Source organism: Danaus plexippus (assembly GCF_018135715.1).
Source record: "Danaus plexippus chromosome 3 unlocalized genomic scaffold, MEX_DaPlex mxdp_30, whole genome shotgun sequence".
Classification (NCBI taxonomy): domain Eukaryota; kingdom Metazoa; phylum Arthropoda; class Insecta; order Lepidoptera; family Nymphalidae; genus Danaus; species Danaus plexippus.
In genome coordinates, this window is record NW_026869845.1 from 908,478 (window position 1) to 929,570 (window position 21,093).

General features: G+C 30.7%; 3 protein-coding genes across 5 annotated transcripts in view; 1 reads left to right on the forward strand and 2 right to left on the reverse strand.

The window, feature by feature from the left end:
- The window catches only part of LOC116770450 (multiple C2 and transmembrane domain-containing protein-like), a 42,564-nt gene extending 37,470 nt beyond the window's left edge, over nucleotides 1-5,094 (reverse strand). The window contains exon 1 of one of the 2 annotated variants that reach the window (XM_061526847.1): nucleotides 4,871-5,086. In XM_061526847.1, the coding sequence (XP_061382831.1) occupies nucleotides 4,871-4,890 (20 nt within the window). In that variant the 5' untranslated portion in view covers nucleotides 4,891-5,086. Of the gene's footprint in view, nucleotides 1-4,870 lie in introns of both variants that reach the window. The other variant, XM_061526851.1, reaches the window with a different exon arrangement.
- On the forward strand, nucleotides 96-6,860 carry LOC133320076 (probable Golgi SNAP receptor complex member 2). The gene is made up of 4 exons (XM_061526856.1): nucleotides 96-360; nucleotides 571-676; nucleotides 1,135-1,315; nucleotides 6,560-6,860. The coding sequence occupies exons 1-4, from the start codon at nucleotides 230-232 to the stop codon at nucleotides 6,766-6,768; spliced, it is 627 nt and encodes a 208-aa protein (XP_061382840.1). The 5' UTR covers nucleotides 96-229; the 3' UTR covers nucleotides 6,769-6,860.
- A 979-nt stretch (nucleotides 6,861-7,839) lies between these two features.
- Nucleotides 7,840-21,093, reverse strand: part of LOC116769196 (EF-hand domain-containing protein 1-like) — a 46,341-nt gene continuing 33,087 nt past the window's right edge. For both annotated transcript variants that reach the window (XM_032660229.2, XM_032660246.2), the window contains exons 8-16: nucleotides 18,113-18,263; nucleotides 17,198-17,267; nucleotides 16,836-16,952; nucleotides 12,148-12,370; nucleotides 10,678-10,838; nucleotides 9,824-10,032; nucleotides 9,445-9,643; nucleotides 8,899-9,051; nucleotides 7,840-8,514 (exon numbers count right to left, since the gene is read on the reverse strand). In XM_032660229.2, coding sequence (XP_032516120.2) covers nucleotides 8,254-8,514; nucleotides 8,899-9,051; nucleotides 9,445-9,643; nucleotides 9,824-10,032; nucleotides 10,678-10,838; nucleotides 12,148-12,370; nucleotides 16,836-16,952; nucleotides 17,198-17,267; nucleotides 18,113-18,263 — 1,544 coding nt within the window. In that variant the 3' untranslated portion in view covers nucleotides 7,840-8,253. The remainder of the gene's footprint in view (nucleotides 8,515-8,898; nucleotides 9,052-9,444; nucleotides 9,644-9,823; nucleotides 10,033-10,677; nucleotides 10,839-12,147; nucleotides 12,371-16,835; nucleotides 16,953-17,197; nucleotides 17,268-18,112; nucleotides 18,264-21,093) is intronic.

The following is a 21,093-nucleotide window of genomic DNA, read 5'->3' on the forward strand; positions in this document are numbered from 1 at the left end:
AAATTACTATCAATAAAAAAAATATTCTAATACGAGTATTTAATTGTGACTTTACAGTTGGCACGTCAAATTGACAGCGAGTACTGACATTGCCTACGACTTACGAGTAAACATTTCGATTGAACTTTGAGTACTTTTGTTATATTATTTTCGTTAACAATATTTTTATGATTCCTTTCAATGAAATAAATAATTTGTATATAAAGGAAATATATGTCAAAAAATAACCATGGAAGCCCTTTATCATCAAACAACTCAATTAATACAGGAAACATCAAATTTATTTCATAAATTAGAAAATGATCCAGATGCAGAGAAAATTGAAGGTGCCATCCAAGAAAAGATAAATATAATTAAAGCGTAAGTTATTTTCAGTAACACCTTACTTGATTCAATATATTTTACTTGAGCAATAAATGACTGATCTACTTCTTCTTAAGCATTGTTAAATTTAGCGACTATTGATTTAGTTATCTACTTTCTTTATTACATTAAGTCACCTTTAAGGGTTAAGTTACATAGTTTTGGCTGATTGTTATATGGTATTGAATTATTATATATTTTTTGCAGAAATTGTGAAAAATTAGATGTTCTCCTTTTCAAGACACCAATAAATCAAAGGCCTATGGCAAAGATGAGAGTTGACCAATTGAAATATGACAACACACATATACAGGTAAGAAAACAGACAGCTGGAATAAAGTGAACTTTAAAAGTAATAGGCAAAGTTATAGGTATTGCTTTGTGATTTAGGACATTGCAAATTTTATATTGTATATACATGTTAGGGTAATACACATTCTGCCCATAAAATTATGATTCCATACATTAAGATTAATTAAAATCATACATTTGTATGTTAAAATCTTACATAATTTATAACAGAATTACTATTCTTACATAATTTTTATTAAGCAATATAATTAGTTCTAAACTACAACAAATTGATGGCACCTAAGTACACTATTGTATCTCTTAAAATATTACTTTGGAGGTGTCTAAATAACAATTTTTAGAATTATATTGTTATATATGATAGATACTATATATTTTTGTTTTAAATAACTGAAACTTTGACTCACTTCGTTGCTATTTAAGTATTACTAACAATATTTGTTTTATATTAATTTAAAGGCATCTTTAACCAATGCTCGAAACAAAAGGTACAGGCGGGAACAAGAAAAGGCTGAGAGAGAACAATTGTTGAGTCGTAGATTTGGTCATGATCATACAGAGATTAATGTGGACTACTTGGGCCAAGAACAATCATCACTGCAGAATTCACATAGGAATGTCGATGAAATGTTGCACACAGGTGTGTATGGCTTAATTTATAATTATTGTAAAGGCCATCTAGTGTTCAGTAGGTTAACTACTTAAATGATTGTAATATGATAAATCATATTATTTTATAAATAAAATAAATACTAATTTTTACAGTGTTTATAAAAGCTTTACATGTTAACATGTTTAGAAAATTTTTTGTAAATCAAGTTATGAGCTAAATAACTATATTTTGATATTATGAATCACAATACTATCTCTGAGATAAGTGTCAATACTTATTATGACAATGAAAAATTAGAAAATTCTCATATCTGCTTATGTTATTTAGATACCAAAAATCGTATCTGGATGTCTAGAATGATCTAGAAAAGTGTTTAAATTTTTAAAACTATATTCCGGATTCTAATCAAAATTTGGCATGCTTATAAAATTACTGTACTGCCTTATAACATCTACAAAGTACTCACATTCACTGTTTCATTGACAGTGCTATAGAAATATAACACGTTGGTTATTAGTGTATCAATAGTTCAATGAAAAAAATAATGGTACTGTGTATTATGTTACGATATGTTAATGTCCTTGAGATCTCCTAATATAATTCTGGTGTGTTCAAAGCAATCACCATCATCATCATCGTAATTCATAGAAGTTTTATATGTTATAAGTTAACTATATACTCTATAGTATAGAGGTATCATTTAATAGGAAAATATTAGTACTACTTTCCTTTTGATACCTAAAGGTATATTTTTTGGGGAAGATATAGATGAAAGACTAGGTTGGTGAGGGAAACGAAATCATTGAACCAAACTTAAGTATCGTAGTTATTTTATTTTGATTTTTTGTCTAAATTCACCTAAAACGTTTTTTTAAGATAAACGCTTTTGCCATATTTAACACTAGATGGCGTTGCGTGTAATGTAAAATATTAAACAAGGCAATTATTATTTGTGTTAAAATTGTTTTTTATGTTTAAAATGTTACCCTTCTTCTCTGAGTAATGAATAACAGTACTAATTTGCCTTTTATATTAGTCAAGACTCTAGACTAAAAAAAAAATCTGTTTGCCAAATTCCATTTTTAAATGAAAATAAATTTTTGACATGTTTTTATGAAAAAAGGCATAAGATCTCTCTGGAAATTAATGTAATCATTTAATAAAAATCATAATACTAATATAAAATGGTCGGAATATGTTTCTCATTAATGAACCGGTTTGGGTTTTGAATCAGTATGTGACCAGTTTAACGTGTTCAGAACAATTTATATGTACAACAAATTACAACTTTTAATTTTATTCAAATATTTTGTTGATACTCTGTATGGCTTTGGAAATATCGTTTGGTTTTAAGGACCAATAAGTTTCAGTACGATTAAATAAAATATTGAGAAGAATTGCTTATTGATATACATAGCCCTGTCAAATTGACAGCAGAGACGCGAAGCTAAATCGATATTCCGCGTAAATATATTAAAACTCGATTAAATTAAGAAAATTCTTTGTTTGTTCTATTCGTCTCACCATTAAACCGACCACTTATAATTTAAAGAATTTAAATTTATATAAAATATAAGGTCAATGAAAAACTCGCGTTAGAACTGGTACGTCAATAAAAAATTAATATAGGTACCCGGAAATTTATTAATCAACACGCTACGTGGTGAAGTTTTAATTCTCTTATAAGTGATCCAATGTTATTCGATATTTCTTTATTAATTATTATCTGTGCTTATTAAGTTTATGAATATACATAAGAAATGTAATTATAATTACGCTACAAGTGAGCGTTTCAAGCTCACTCAACCTTCGCATTTAATACGTAATTCCCTATAAAATATATCATATTCTTTGTGTACTTGAACCGTTGACGTCAGTGCTATAAAAGATATCGAAGATACTTCAATGTTACCACTAGAATATTTAACTTTAAAGTAACGTTTACATCGTTTTTAATTCGCAAATATAAAGGGTAAATGTGTCAACTTGATGTGTGTAATGTCTATATAATTTATATTTTTATGTTTTATTTCTGTGTAAGTTTATCCGGGTTCTTGTCTCCTCCATTCTGCACGACACTGGCAGAATATACTGTGCACGTCTTTGCACGGATGAAGGCCACATTTAAAACAACGTAACCTATTTGTGTGTAGATTTTTGCATTGGAAGTGAAATACGATTGGTCCTCTTAAACCGTTTTCTATTAAATAAATAATAAAAAAATAAAAAAAGATATTCTTTACAAGCCCCGCCATTCATGGTTCTGGTTGTTTTAAAGTTAATTCTAATAATAATGTCGTATTATAATTATCCGTTTCTATTTTTTCATTTTTATAGAGTAAATAAGATCCTAGGAATTCTATAACTTGATAAACATGCGTTATTTATATGAAATGTATGACAAACAGGTCATGATAAATTTTTCACCTTTTATGGTAGTATCCTTATAGAGTAAACAAATATATTTCAATAAATAAAACAGCATTGTTTTAATTGCTAAGCATTTTTTGGCAAAGATTTTGATATAGATTTTTTTTCACGCGCAAATTTTTTTTCAGTATATATGTTATTAGTCAGTCCAAGCAATCGCTGAAGAAAAATATAATTTTGAAAATATAGTGCACACATTAAAACCTCTTTGTTCATGTTCATGCCAAAATCGGAATCGGCCTATTTGTATTGCATCCAACATGCCTGTAGTTATGACAGATTGAATACACAAATTCTCTTTTCAAAGGATTTACGGATAATATGTTCTTTATAGGAAAAACATGCAGCCACAGATTTATTAATACATATATAAACTCTTTTCTATGCACTGTTCAATGTTGGGATTTTTTTTTTGTTTAAAAAATTAAAAAAAGAACACGGAGAACGCCAGTAATAGTATCGTCTTGTGATTAAATCTAGTTATCAGTCATCTAATTATAATAACTATTATTTTAATGTATGCTAAACAAAAAATATCATAAGTTAAACATAATATTTATTTATATTTATTTTTATCATCTTATAATTTAAGTGTAATAAAACCTTAAATGTGAATGTAATATTGATGTTGGCAGTAACTAAACGACATTGGAATGAGGCTTTTTATGAAGTATTTCACATTAAATTTATTTATGATTTTAAAGCTTCTCTCTTTACTCAATACTTTAAAATTTTAATTACGTTTATATTCTGAATAATAAAATCTTAAAGGCTTGTAGAATATTAAAAGAAATTTTTTTGTATTAGAAAAGTTTGGACAACAAAAATGGTATGTTTGTGTTGGTTTTGGTTAAAAGCGGGTTGTTTGGACGACGAACAGAAAGACAGACATACACAAAGCTCTTCCTCTTTATGCGGTTAGAGGTTAAAATGTTCAATATTACTTAAATTTTAGTATTGCAAAGATAACATAGTTGTTTCTAAACTGTTGTGTATGGTAAGACATACATATATAAATAATTAATCAAGGTAAACATATGTTTAATCTTAATTATTTATCATCGGTATATTTTTTTTTTTACAAATAGACGCGTGTGAGTGTGTTTTATACAAAAATTATCCTGGTTAATGTGGAATCAAGAAAATACTCACCACATTATTCCCTGCAACATTCGTTTCCGGGGACCAGTAATAAGTTTCAAACAACTACAAATATCACAGCACTCGCGATACCTCGTCACGTGTAACGCGTCATAACTGAGATTCAACTGTTTCCAGCATCAGAACAACTTTATTAGATATTCTCAAGAAAAAAAAATAACACTCAGCTTATTGTATTCTTGAGATCTTTTAATTATTCCCACATGACATGCTCTTGCGAACTCTCATAACAAACTTACGGTATCATTGAGAGTAGGTACGCTACTTTGTATTCTACGTATATATTATTTATAACGGAACCTGTTATAAAAGTACCAAATAAAAACAAAATTATTTATATGATATATTGATATTTATATCCCGGTAGTGTTTTCAAAGACGCTAGGTTTCCTCAATAAAAATGTACCCATGGCTTTATAGACATAAATATTTACTTGTGTATATACATGCTAATGAGGTTTAGATTAATTTAATTTTATTATAATTACCCCAGTAATTCTAAAGTTGAATATTTAATTCGCCTTATCATTTTGATCAGCGTCTGTATTTAGAGGCCACATGACTTGTTCCTTTGCAGGTGATCTGTGATTTTATGTTTTTAATAAGATTAAAGATCCTGGTTTTTGTGAATTTTATTTATATTCGTTTGTATATTTTTTATATATGACTGTGATATGTACAATACTATATCGCATCTGTTCTTTTGCTACAACTAATATATTACAATATATTCTGTGTGGCAAAGACTGCTGAGTATTTAATAAAATCTCTGCTTATTTCGTCTAAGATAAGAAATTTTATGTATTAAAACAAAGTTTCTTCGTCCACGATAACCAGTTTCTATGGATGATCACAAAATAGTTGTTTCTTTTTCATCCATTAGTCATAAAGTAGTTGTACTTGCTGATAGTCATTAGGTCGGTATGTTTATGATCGTGATAAAAAGCCGTGAGTGAGGCCTAGATCTATATAAAGTACTAAGCTGATATATTAATTATAAAATTCAAGTAAAGCTAACGTTAGTGTGGAAAAATATTAGAGGACGCTCTGGATTTTATAAAGCTAAATTTTAAAAAATTCCCACAGGTTAACAAGGATCTAAATGCATCTATTCCTTACCTCACCTATGTTGCTTAGGGCTAATTTGGTTTCGTGCTCTCTATGCAAAATATTCCCCAGGGTTCGAAACGCAACCGGAATTATGAGTATTTCTATTGTTTTATAGTATTTTTTATATATTATACGCGACTAATTACATTAAGTAGTATAAATTATTCCATAACAACTAATAACGGTGGTAATTTCATAAAACTATTGTTATCCATAAAAAAAAAGCAATTGACTATGCTTAATTTTATAGAAAAACTATATGATATATATATTTAAAGCTTTTAGTATCTATTAGCTAACATACTTAACTTAAAATATATTTTTATAAAACTATTTATCAGATGTCACATGTTACAAAGCTACAGAGTAAAATTATACACACCAAAGTATGGGAATGGTGTAACGATCTAAGCCTTGCCAGCTTACACAAAAATAAAATGAGAAAAAATCATGCATTATTATTAAGAATAAGGAAATACTTTATTTTTCATTTATATTCAGAGATGATATTTCTCGGCGTGATTGATACGTCTCCGATAACTTTAATTTTATGTAAATATTTTTTATTAGGTACAAGCATTCTAGAGACGTTAAGGTACAATCGTGACACATTGAAAGGCGCTCATAGACGGATGATAGACTTGGCGAATACCCTGGGCCTGTCCAACGCCACCATCACCCTCATAGAGAGAAGGGTCTCCCAGGATAAGTACGTCCTCTTCGGAGGGATGTTCGTCACCCTGAGTGTGATCGCGCTTGTTATAATATATTTGGTATAAAAAAAATTTACAAAAATCTACGCATTGTTATCTATTTGTGGACATATGATTAAGTATTTATGCATTCTAATGAAATAAATAATGTCTAAATAGATTTCGTTTCATTTAATATATATATATATATCTTATATATAAAATTCTCGTGTCACCATGTTCGTTCCCGTACCCCTCCGGAACGGCTTGACCGATTCTCATGAAATTTTGTGAGCATATTGAGTAGGTCTGAGAATCGGCCAATATCTATTTTTCATACCCCTTAGTCATAAGGGTTGTTCACCCTTAAACGTTTTTTTTTTTTAATTTTTAAACGAAATATTTTGTTTTTTTTTTAAATGTGGCATCAAAAAATACATACAACCCTAAATTTTTGCTTTTTTTATCACCAACCCCTATTTTTTTTATATATATGTAAACACAATACGAGTGTATGTTTGTTTCGGCTAATATCTAAATTGGCTGAACCGCGTTTAACGGGGCTTATTGGCAGATAGCTGATGTAATAAAAAGTAACTTCGGATACTTTTTTCAATATCCCGAATGACCATCCCGAAATTATAACGCCCGAGTTGGAGGCAAGGCGCAGACGGGGCTTTAAAGTTTTGTCATAGTTTCTTATTATTTTTCTTACGCAGACGGACTCGCGGGTAACAGCTAGTATATATATATATGTCATATAATTTACTATGTAACTAATAAATTCACTCTTTTTGATTATTCTTGTCGAAAATTTAATTATAAATTGATGGTTATAATAACATATAATATGAGTTAATTAATATATAACACAAAAATAAGTACCGACTACAGTTTATTTGATTGAACCGGTTGCATTTTGCGTGAATCCACTGTATTTGTTCCCATACGGTTTGTGTTAATGAGTGCACTAGGTAATTAACGTGAAGGTTAATAGAAATTTAATCGAATTAATTTAAAAAGTCCAAAAACCTACAAAACTAGCAATAGAACATATTAGCATAATGTTATTATTATATGTCACACCTACGACAATCTTATCGTTAGTTATATATAATTTTATATCTAAACTAATAGGTTCCTCTAACACAAACAGCGGTTAGAAAATGTGTTGTTTTAGTACCCACAATCCTTAAGACTCAATAGTTAAAAAAAAACATTGAATATTCTATCATACTGTGTTATGGTCTAAGCACAAGCGGCCTCGTTGGAGTCCACTAAGGCAATGACGGTTAGCGTTGGGTTTTTGGGGATATTCCCGGGCTTATAAGGGGCCGAAATAACCCTCAAACTCGCATTTTGGGTAGGAACGAAATGAAAAATTGCTTCCCAAAAAAAAAAAAAAATTTTATCTCATGATTGCAAAAAAAATAATTTCGTTGTTGTCCGTGCATCTATTCGTAATTAATTTGAAGAGATCTTTATTAAGCTATTCTATAATGTAACGAGACACTTCAGAAATTTTTGCATCGTTTATTTAAAATTCAATAAATAATCAAGATCTATTCTATATTATTTTTGTTCGCGTTTGTCGGGATCGCAGCACGGTAGCCCAGGTTCTACTCGCGGACATGAGAAGGAGACGTCTTCCTTGGTGACTGCACATGGACCCTGAGGTTCAGGGGGAGGGTTCACACAGGTGTCTACAGAAGGCATCGGCTCCGGGGGAAATTTGGACATGCGAAGCGCCTGCGGTGATATCTCAGGCACATCGCGACGCATATGCTTGATTTTCTCGTACGCGTCGCTGGGCAGGCGCATGTATTCAGGCGCCTGAATGGAGAAAGTATCACAATTATTTAATAACAAAATTGCATGTAAGTTGTACAGATAGAAAAAAAAAGAAACCTGAAAAGTCAAAACATGTGTGTCACAGCCGCAAATACATACGATTTAAAATAAAGGGACAAGATGTCGTAATTAAATCAATGGTCATTGGTCTGTTTGAAAGAATTTTAATGGAATGCACACGAACGTTCACAAAGTTTTTTTTATTAATTACTACCTATTATATGCCATGGTCTGTTTGAAAGGCGCACGAACTTTTGTAAAGTTTTCCTTATATGATCGTGTAAAGGAATCAATTGCTATATACTATAGGCCATTTTAGAACTTAGGCCACATTTAGGAACATACCATTAATACAAAGGAAATTACCTCCTTGCAATCAACATCGTAAGTTCCGAGGTAACCTGGCAACTTTGGTTTGACGGCCATCTCTTCTCCGGTCTGGTTTTGTATTTGCTTACTCGGTATGAGTTCATAGGGGCAGATGTCTTTAGCACGCCGCTCGGCACGATCATCAGCATCCTAGTTAATATACAGCATAAATAGACAGGCAAAATTTATATAGATTTAATATAGTAATGTGAGAAAACTAAGTCTACAAACAGAATATTGATATTTTTTGCCCCATAACCTATGTCATTGCAATAAAATTCACTTATAAATACAATGCGGCACAATGTATATTTCAATATTCTTCATTAAAATCTGTTGAAAATATACATTTTGTGATAAGAAATTTCATTTAAGTATTTGAGAGCTGGCGTAATCTCTGTCTTCGTAATATTTTTTAATAGTTCTTATCAATTAATCAGCTAATATTCTAGCAGGCAGAAACAAATCATAATTTAGATACATTATGATTTTGCAAACTATGATTAATTGACTTTATTGAGAATTTTTACGTATGGTACATACCGCATCCTTGAATTTATGACAGAAATCTGGATCCTCATCGAAGTGTGGTTGTTGTCCAGGCTGGTAGGTCGCCGGGTGTGCTGGCTCCTGTCTCTCAACCTCTGGGCCGCTGAAGCAGACCACCTTCTGATGATCATCCTTCGCAGCCCCTGACTTGAGGATCCCTTTCAGAGGAACTATGTTATCGCATGTCGGTTTGCTGTAAATGTTTATATTTATTAAACCAAAGATTAAAGACAATCCACTTATATTTAAAGTTAGTGTAACAGCGTGTGTAAAGAAAATTTTATTAAAATGATATATTATATAAATATTATTTAATTCTACATTCTATCTTTTCAACGGCTAGTTTAACTACTAATAGGAAATACAGCCTCACCTCAATCTATTAATCCTCAAGGACTCTTCATAAGGCAGTCTGTCCGTGGTCATGGGCGGCGTGGGCGGTCGGGGCGGTGTGGCGCTGCCCTCGACCACGTTAAGGGCGGTCAGACAGCGTTCCATAGCGCTCGGCTCAGCCACCGCCGCTTGACCGATCTTAGCAAGCTGTGCCCTCGTTTCAGCCGCTTGTTCGTCTCGGATTGCCTCCTAGAAGTATAGAATAGAAGTTCTATTATATTTAAAGAATAAATCCACTACAGATGAAATATTGACTTAAATTAGATACATTTATTTTTACCATTACCAAGCTCGCATCGCTTTATGCAACTCCTATTATTGCAGTTTATTTTTATCAATAGAGTGTCGTGTGCGGAGGTTTATGAATGAAGTCTAATAAACTGATAGTACATAGTAAATGTCGATACGAACATGTGATAAGGGTGCTTCGTACGTTAAGTATTATGAGACGTTGACGTAGAACTTTAACGAGTCCGGAAACAATGTCAGTATAGGTAAGTTAGTAAATATATCGGAGGAAAACTACATTATGCGACAGTTCACAACTATGGAAAACACAGTTTGTGTAGTGTGGATGCGGTTTTTAATTTAAATACAATATACATAAGAAACTATTACTAGTATTTTAAACAGATTATGGAATTTTTTATGAAATTTAATAGAAGTGCAAACAAAAAATCGCCAACTTAACTATCCGGGGCAAAAGTTACTGTATTCTACGTATAATTTTATGTTCTTACGATAGAAAAAAATATACAGATAACAGTTTTAGAGCAGTACGTAGTATGCTTTCTAATAAAGAATTCTCTAGTACATGTAGAATCAATAGCTCACCTCCAGTTCGTCCTTCAGGTTGCCCTCTCTCATGTGGTAGTTCCTTACATTATCTATCACCTCCTGAGGAAACTTCTCGGGGTTGGCGCTCATATAACGATACACGTATAGATCACAGCCAACTATCTTGAAGCGATGCTTGAAAACCGGCACTATTGCTCCTACGGGATTATCTTAATGTTACAACAAATATATTACGAATCTAATATCCCGGTACATTTATTTCGTTATCGGCCTTTACCACTGCTACTGTGATATAAATAAATTTATAATGCAAGAATTTCACGTACTATAATTAAAACTTTCATAGTATTTTAGTGTATTCAATGATAATGCGTTTAATGCGTAGTTAAATTTTTTTCAATACCTCGCGTTTAATAGATATAAAAGGCTTGATAGAATAAACACACCCTATCGATGTAATCAAATTTAACCCGTTTAATTTCCCATAAACATATTAAGATTAATGAATGAAATATTCTTTTATAAAAAATCCTCAAGTTAAAGAAATTTTTGGTTGTTTCATTAAAGTGACTTACATAAATACCTATAGTTAAATGTTTTTTTATATAAACATAAATTTGGGCATGAGTTTAACAAGCTGCTCTTCGTACTTTGAGTTGTTTTGAATCTAAAATACGAATTTATTTATAACTATATCCAAGACATGTTAAATTAAAAAGGTTTATGATATTTTATTAAGGTAGCAGCTCTAAAGTGTCATTTTTAATACGAATACCAATTATAAATATTAATCTCCTATTGTAACAGAGAGGAGCTTGTCATTTTTTTCGGACACAATCCAACTACGTAATTACAAAATACAATTGCTTACAAAAAATCAACCCTCCCAGTCATAAGAACGAAAGCGCAGGTATATTTTTCTGTCATTACAGTCGACTTTTGAAAAAGTTAGACACTTGAAATCGATTGAAGAGTTGAAAAATATTTAGAAATTTATCGTCTTTGCAAATAAATCGTTTGAGACAAAAAAAAAGTGGCTTCTTATTAAGCCAATTTACTCTCAAATATACAAAATACAAATATTCCGATTTAAATAAACGCTTATGTTTAAATTTACTCTTATAGATCAGACAGCAGACTGGAGAGTTATCTTTGAAAATAAATACCGTCTTATTTAACGATAAAATGAAAAAGTCGTTTCTACATTCACAAAGCCACAAACATTCAAATAACGTTATGCTTAGTACAAGTTAAAATTTAAACTATCAGACTACACACGGAGCGTTCCACGTTTCTCGTTCTATAACTTTAACATGTGAAAATTTATGCATGCAAAATAATAATGCTCAATAGGTACTGCGATGATGGAAACTGGTCTACAGTATACAGCCAAAGGACATTGAATATTTCAATAATTTAACAATCAAACTTATAGAATTTCTTTTTCTTTTGGAGGGCCACAAGCGATCTGGATAACTTATCCCTAACATAAAACCAACAGCTTACCGATATAAAACCTGTCTGGTGTAAAATATGTTGGAAAGTTGGGGTTGGATTCGGGTGTCTGAAGCCTCATAGCCTTCAGGAACTTCCCCTCACGTATGCCAGAGTTACGACGGGGTATTTCACCGATCTTGAGTGTACCGTCGGCGAGGCTATAAGCCATCACGAACTGACGACCATTATCTTCGGGGTGTATCCAATCCAATTCGCAAAGATATCTGAGGTACTGAACAAAGAAACCAATTTAAATATATAACTATATTTTTAACATAAAATTGTGCATGTTTATAGCCCATGTAATTGTCGTTCCCCTATTTAGGATCCAATTTGTGTTTAATGAACTCAGAAATAGACTTATACGTCACAGAGTAATCTTTCAGATCACCAAATCAGTGTGACAGCTAAAGCATGATATTACGGGCTCACATATAATTTTGTATGTCTTTTATCACGCACATTAATTTAAGTGTTCGGTTTCGATTAACACAATGAAGACACAAAAAAATAATAATCATATCATTATATTTCTTTTATATATTTTAAGTTATTTTGCTATATAAATCGAACATAGTCCTCGTTAGGAAACTAACATCAATTTCATATTACTGGTATTTTATTACAACTAATAATTGATGAAATCCGTATCAGGTAACAAGCTCAAACATAATGGCTAATGTTGACTGTGATTGAGCACAAATTAGCCTTACCATTACATGGTTTAATTATACAGGAATATGTTAATGACTTCTCGCAAGGCAACCGAGATATTAATCTTAAATTATGACCGAGCTTTTTTAAATCCCTTTATTATCATAATGAAATGCTATTTATTAGGATTTCAGTAAGTTAATTACTTCATGTAAACTTTGATCGGTTATAATTGTTATTAGCAAGTATAGTTTTTGTGCTAAAGTAAGCTATACATTTCTTTTTCTTTATGAAAACAATAATATAATTGTCTTCGATAAAGCAAGAGGTGACTGATAGGTGAATAATATTTTTTGTTTTAATGACTATTTATCATTTTAAACGAAAGAGAGTAATGAGGGAATATCTTCATCAATTATTTTGGTTTTTGACGTTTGCTTCAGCAAAACTTTTTGCTAGGAACTTTATAGTTTTTAAGATTATTGAAAAAGGAGTTCACGTGCCTATAAATTTAGAATAGCAAAATAAAATTCAAAACATATATATATATATATACTAGAATATTGTTCTTAATATGAGTCTCATTATTGAAATTAATGAAATCTTTTACTTTAAGTTTTAAAATATAAATGTTCAATTTCTAAACGCTCTTTTAATAGGAAAATAAAAATGTATTATTTGCATTTAAAATTCAATGAGGTGACTAATATGTTGACGGAAGAAATAATTACAAGTGGACTTAAGTAATGCATCACAAGCAGATGTCAAGTCTCGCCTGCCGCTGGGCTCGTAAATAAAATAAAAATTAAAACAGAAACAAGAAACAATTTGTTCCGTTAATTGTTTTCTTGTTTTCATAAAAAATATATAATGCCGCCTTTCTCGTTATATTTAAAAACATTTGTGGAATCACTAAGATTATGAAAAGTTGATGTCATCTTACATTTGTTTAATCTTTTAAACTGATAGATGAATAATTATTGTTATAAATAATTTTAGTTCCGGGTAATGACAGTCTAGAAGTGTTCAAGAAGGTCTATTCGGGAGTAGAATGTATAATAAAAAAAAATGTCCATTAATTTAATCGGACGACTGTCTATTGTGCTTATATTTATTAACTTGAGCGTTATCTATCAGTAATTTTAAGTTTATTTTTTGCGAAAAATATAATGTAGTTATTTTTCTCCTTTAAATAGTTGGGAGATTTGTGAAGACATTAAAATGTAAAAAAGCGATTAAAGGGAAATCGATCGTATCTGATTTCATAGGTATGGCCATTAGGAGAATGGAAAATATATTTAAATATACCTATTAACAATCGATTTCAAGCTATCCTTAAAAATATTACAAGATTTTCATGTAAATTTTTATTCATGATACTGAAGTGAAGGTAGCTAAAAATAAAACCTATTTACCTATGTTTGATATTTTATTCCGAAAGATAAAAATTACTTTGATTAGGATATAATAGCATTAATGTAAAATACTGTTTCGGGTTTCCCTCTCCTAATTCTTAAGATATCAAGGTTTTATTCGTTAAAAAGCATTAAAAATAATCAGAGCCATATCCTTGTTATATGACCAGTTGGGGCTTACATGAAATAGAGAAGATGTGTAGCATAAAACAACTGTGGATTAGGAAAATTAATAAGTTACTTCAATCTTTTGCTTTATCTCATACACAAAAATCTAGCGCTCTCAAAAAAAATCATAGTAATAATTTATCCCTAATTCTGGCAGGCCATCCGTTTCCGTACAACATGACCAAAACTTTAGAATATTTTTAAATATCTCCCTGTTACGTTAACTAACTTAATCTGACGCGCTTGTGTACAGCTAGCGATTGTTTGTAATTATCTGTCAATTTACGCTCGATGCCAGACCCAATAAAAATAATCAATAGGCAGTATGATTCACTCGAAGTGCATAAGGTATCCAGGATTGCAGTAGTCTGTGGCTTTCAAGTGACTCCCGAAATACTTCAATGAGATCATCAACTTTTAGAAAAAAAAAAATAGATTTCAGAGCGAATTTTCAAGGTCGATTGTGACACTGACAGTTCAAATATTCGTTCATTCGTCAATGGTCGGATATCTTCGTATTTCGACCGATGACTCCGTAAAATGTCCAAAGTGTAGTCAGATTCGATACTTCATTTAAACATTAAATTATTACAAATAATTTAATTAGGACATCTTCTATCACCACACAATATTTATTAATAAGGTGTTACTTACAATATCAAGAAGACTACGTTTTAATATTTAAATGTTTAACAGAACCTCACAAAACAAGACGTTTATTTATTCCTTACTACCGTTTTGTCATATTTAATAAATAAATTTAATAACATTATTGTAGAATTTATTCTTATTTCAATTTCTTAAAGAATAAAGATGAGATACAATCAAATTTGGAGGAATCAATAAAATTTTGATCTGAAAAAAATAATACATACATATAAATATATTTTTCAAAGAAAAAAAAATATCTTAATTTTTTAATACATAAACCAATTAATAGGTAAGTGATATTTTTCATGTTTCCATAAACCTATATAAATTTATTTACCGTATTTTTTACTGTAATTAATACATACATAATTTGGAACATTTTTATAATCGAAACCCATAACTCTGTACGCGGACATAATAATGTCGTAACAGAAATGTGCACTCCCAGACATGTTTATTATACTAAATGTAACAGATGCCTGTTACTAGTATGAGGAATTTTTAAAAGTGGAAACAATGTTTTATTATTTTAATATTACATCTACGAGTTTGTGAGAATGCAAAATGACATGAATGTTTATATAAAGTCGAGTGACATTCCGTAGACGAGTTTGCCAGTTTAAGATATGTTTTTTATTAAGTAAAAACCGATGCGCTCTCCTCTAACCTAATTCCAAAATCAATGGGGAGTATTACGCAATGTGAAGCTAGTATGACATTTAAAATTTAGAATAAACATAATATATTTTATAGAAACGAGAATAAATACCTACTGTGTTTATATATGTATGTAATTAATGAGTTTATTGTCATCGAAACGACAACTATTAGACTAATATAATTAAAAAATATATATGTTATAGAACCTTATATTAATTACATTTATTTATTATTATTCGTCACTTTAAACATATTCCCAATGGCATAAAATAAAAAAAAATAAATGTTCATTTCAGAGATGGTTATAATAGTTTCCCTTGAGAACTGAAAGTTGACGGAGAACTGAACAAGTGAATTCGTATTACGTTAAAGTAAATAAATTAAAACAAATTAAATTGATTACCATCATTAACAGCATCAACTGCGATATATATTAAAACATATATATTACTGAAAGTGCATATGCTATACTTGTTTTTACTTATAACTAAATAACAAACCGGGTTCGAAACCTGACAAGTACCAATGTGATCTTTTCCGAGTCATATGTACACTCTAAAAATATTTATACACCACTAACGGGTGAAGGAAAACATCGTGAAGAAACCTGGTCTTATAATTTCAAATTAAAAGATTGAAATCGCCAACCCGTATTGAGCAAGCGTGGTGATTAATGACTTAACCTTCTCCATGTGAGAAGAGGCCTTTGTTCAGCAATGGGCTTCGATAGGCTGATGATGATGATGATGATGATGATGAAATAATAAAACAAAAATGTTAAAAGAAAATAAGAACGCGTCAATTTACAAACCTTGAAGGAAACTGGAAATGTGTTATAGGAAATTTATACAATGCTATGTAAAAATATGTATTCTACTCGTTACGACGACAAGGCTTTGTATATGAATGAACCTATGCATGTACATATACATATATTTGTCTAAACCAAAAGGCACTATTGCTTATTATTTATTTGAGGTAAAATTATTGTCATTTATTATTTTTATACGACTTGATAGCGAATGTAAAATTATTTTACCTCTCTTGAAAGACGTGGTTATTATATGTAAGGATTCGCTTTGAGTAAAAGATCCAACTAGTCTGAATATTCTTGTCAGTTAAAGACGTGCTAAGCTATATATACCGTACCTTGTTAGCATTTAGATTGTACTTGATGACGTCTTTGTGAGGTGGCTTCGGAACCAGACCGAAACATGATTGCAATGTGTCTTCGGGGGCGCCGATCCCGATATGAGGTGGGAAGCTCTGAGATGTATATACTTATGTAGTATATTACTCCTACTACAAAACTCGATAGTCAACAATATATTGTTGAAATCATACATCGATTTAGCAATCATTGAATACAGCACTTACAATAATCACATTTTAAATCGATCCGAAACTTTTAAATTGTAATTCTTTTTCTATAATCGTTATAATAATTCAAAAGAGAACTAAAAAGATGATGTCAAAAATATCAATAAAACAGAGACTGTAAATGCACTCACCTTAGGGAATTCTTTCCTAGTATCGTGACGAACCTCAATTGGCGGTGGTTGTTCTATGTTGAGCATGGACCTTGAAAACACGTCACGTGTTAATAAAATAGTATTAAGGCATGCGACAACAACAAAAACGAACTGTTCTCTAGCTTTTATATACCTTTAAAAGCATCGAAATGTACTCTGTGAAACGGTTTAATGCTGTCTACGGGGAATTGACGTTCAATATAGCGTAAAAATGAACTTTCGCGATATGGAAAATGTAATCTATAATAGGAATTGTGATTACTTTTATTTATAACTAAGAATTGAATACCAAGGTTGCCGCTATTAATAAAAATCGTCGCCTCGCTTGCAAGATATCATTTTTTACCGGCCATCGAGATAACAATGCTCTGAAGGATTATGAGGAAGAAAATAATGGTCTTAGCTTTGAGCCGGGCCGCTGAGAATGAATAAAAAAAGAAAGAAAGAGGAGCAGCAATAAAAGCGAATCAGTCTTGATTAAAATCTTTTAAATATTTTTGACAATTCCGTTTAAATACTTACTTTAATCATATAAATATATTTTATTTTATTACAATCGAGTCTCATTCTAGTGTATGGATTGAAATGCATGATGTATTGTAATATTCGGTGATAGAGATATCTTACGTCGCTTTGATGGCATGAAAAAAGATAAAAGCTCCTAGTATGATGTATATGTGTACATAAAGGTCAATGTTTTATTGCTTAAATTTCAAATTAATAAAACTTTTTGAATATTTTGTTAACTGATATTTAAATAAACATGTATAAGTAATATACATACATACATCTAAAACCTTATATTTAAGATTTACATGAATTCGGGAAGCGCCCACTAAGCCCGGATTAACTAGCTACCGGCGCGAAGTTTTGCATAATCTTAAAGCTACCAACTTGTAATATTTCCTAGTAAATGCGTCACAGTCAAATATGAGGAACCGACGCCCCAGCACGAAGATCGTCTCCCCCACGATCAGATCTCTCGGAGAATAGTACTCCGTTACCTCCTCGTCGGTTATTTCCAAGGCGATGGACGGGAACGATACTGAATAAAATATAACGTTAGGATTAGTTAAATATTTAATATCAACGCATTAGTCTCGATTCAAAAAGGAACACATATTATATATGTATAGATTTTGAGCATAATTATAAAATTCTTCTGATGTTATATGTATATAGTCTGCTTAAAAGTATCGTGGTCATTTGTTTTCCGTCATTTGCGTATATTGATTTTTTTATATTTGTGGTGTGATGTTGGTTTTAATGTCTTAGATATGTAGTTATGTCATAAAAATTATCTTGCAAATTCAGTTATATCGAATCTTTAGTTCGTTTTTGACAGCTGTCCTGTGTGCCAATGTTTTGGCTCGTCTTCGATTTTTGCCTCTTCCAAAAAATTTTCAAAGAATCTTTAAAATTAATTGAGTGAAAATTAAAAATTGCTTGAATGCTTTGCCTCTGTTGATGGTGAAGAACAAAAGAATACCTTGATAAAAATGGCGCACCTTTGGTGAAGGTGCTCAAAATCAGACCTATCAACGGGCTTCTGTCATTCGACTTTTCCTAATGTTTGGTTATGATATAGTTTGCAGCAATGATTTTACTAAATTAATTAAATTTCGACCAAAAACTAATGGGATGAATTAACATTGTTGATGAACCGATAGACTCTCGCAGCGCTTCAAATACGTCCAGAGGGTTATAATTGGTGAAAGATTATAGTTATTACATGTAAGCCAATACCAATACCATAGCATCCCATTGGTATCTGCTACACGATACGTCACCGTAAAGCGGGCCAATTAAGATCGAATGTACAATTTTCTACGATAGTAAGAGCGTAGTGTATCATGGGTTCTTTCTGTGAGGAAAAAGAGTAAATAAGGAGTATTATCTGCAACTTATGTGCAAATTACGCCAATCAATTCGCTAGGTACGCTAGTTTTAGGCGAATAACAACACATTAATTGTTCCACTAACAACGAAATCCAAGAAGGCTTGAAATTTACTATGCTATGATTGAAAATAAAATTACAGTTGAACTACTTAAGAATTTCTTTGAAGTGTTTTAAGGATCGGAATGAAAGTATGTAACAAGTTGTTGGGATAACTTCCAAAAGACAAAATGGTTATTGCTGAATAAATGAATGTTATTCTCTATTTGTAATCGTTTAAAAATAACTTAACCATAATCGAAAATCGTTATAGACAGACTCAAAACGTTAACCTTTAATATAAATCTCAGCATCCTACTTAAATGCAATAACGATGATATATAAAAATAGATTCTTGTATTAAACATATCAGCTTCCACATTCATGACAGAACGACATCTTTTTTTTATTACAATATATTTTTTTTGGAAGCTAGATTGACTTTGGTAAAAACATTTTCATTTTCCATGTGACAGATTTCGACCTTTCAGCTTTTGCTTCACACAAAAATAAATATGAATAAAACGACGTTGCGTATTAAAGGAAAAACAAGCAGCCTTTGGACCAGATACTAGCAAAATCCTAGTAGCTCATATATTTGTATACTTTTTCTGTAACATATATTATAATAGTTTCGTAGTCGAGTTTGTTTTAATGAACAAACAAAATTAACTTAAAATTATTTCGTCTGGTTCCATGATTAAGTTTTTATTACATATTATTTTTATTTTATTAATTAGCAATTCTATGAATTGCAATTATTTGTCCGACTAGAAGTTTTTTGACTTGAGATGTTCATCGCATCTTTCAAGAGAAATAAAAAAAATTCTCATTTGCGGTCATGTATAAAAATACTAACTGATACTAAACTAAATAAAATTTATAGTCTTCGGATTCTTACACGTATAAATTATTATTTAAAAAAAAACTACTTATTCCCGACGTTTCGGTTACTTTACAGCAACGAGATGTGGCACACCAACCGGCGTATTTTGTTGGCGATTTCCAGTCCGTACTGGTTCACATAATGAGTTCATTTAAACGAATACTCGCGAAGGTCTATCTCATTATGATAATAAACTATTTCAAAATGTCATACTTCAATAACAATCACTAGTAATATTTTTCAAACTTATCCATCTAGACGTATTTGAAATTTTTTATTCAAATCAAAAATGTTATAGGGTAAAAAAATCTAAATTGTAATAGAAGCGACAATTTTATTTTTCCTGCAGACCCTTTACAAATACTAACACACACAATTTTGTTACAATGTGCTGTTCCATTTCACGCATACCATTCGAATAGCATTGTACGAGTAACATTGCGTTCAAATTAACACGCTCTAAAGAACACAAGTATTGAAACGTATTTATATATAAAACTGAGAAGAATTTCATTTGGATAGTTTAATTTAACAAATCTGTTAGCTAAATTTGTTTTGACTCATATAAATATTGATCTGTGAAACGAAAATTATACAAAAATTATGTAAATCTCGTTTATTGATACAACATTTGAAGAATTTAAGAAAATACGTCTTCCATATTAACGAATATATCTAATAGTAGATTTACACTCGCGTACGAGTCGCGAGACGAGGCACAAGCCGAAGCACAAGGTGAGAGTGTAAATAGTCGCTCGCGGTTGTTTATAAAACAAATTTTATAAGGAACAACTCGTCACATTAAGATTAATATTTGAATTGTTCTGACTACACATTTTCATAGCGAAATATAATTTCAAAAATCAAGCAACGTTATAAATATTCACGATTGTCATGTCGTTAAATCTTTCAGTAATAAAGGAGTTTTATTATTATGTTTTACGACTATTACGAATCCCAAAATAATGTAGCACTTAAAATGATTCATCGAATGAAAACTTAAAATTTTATTGGACATTTATGTACTTTATGACCGTTTATGGAAATTTTAC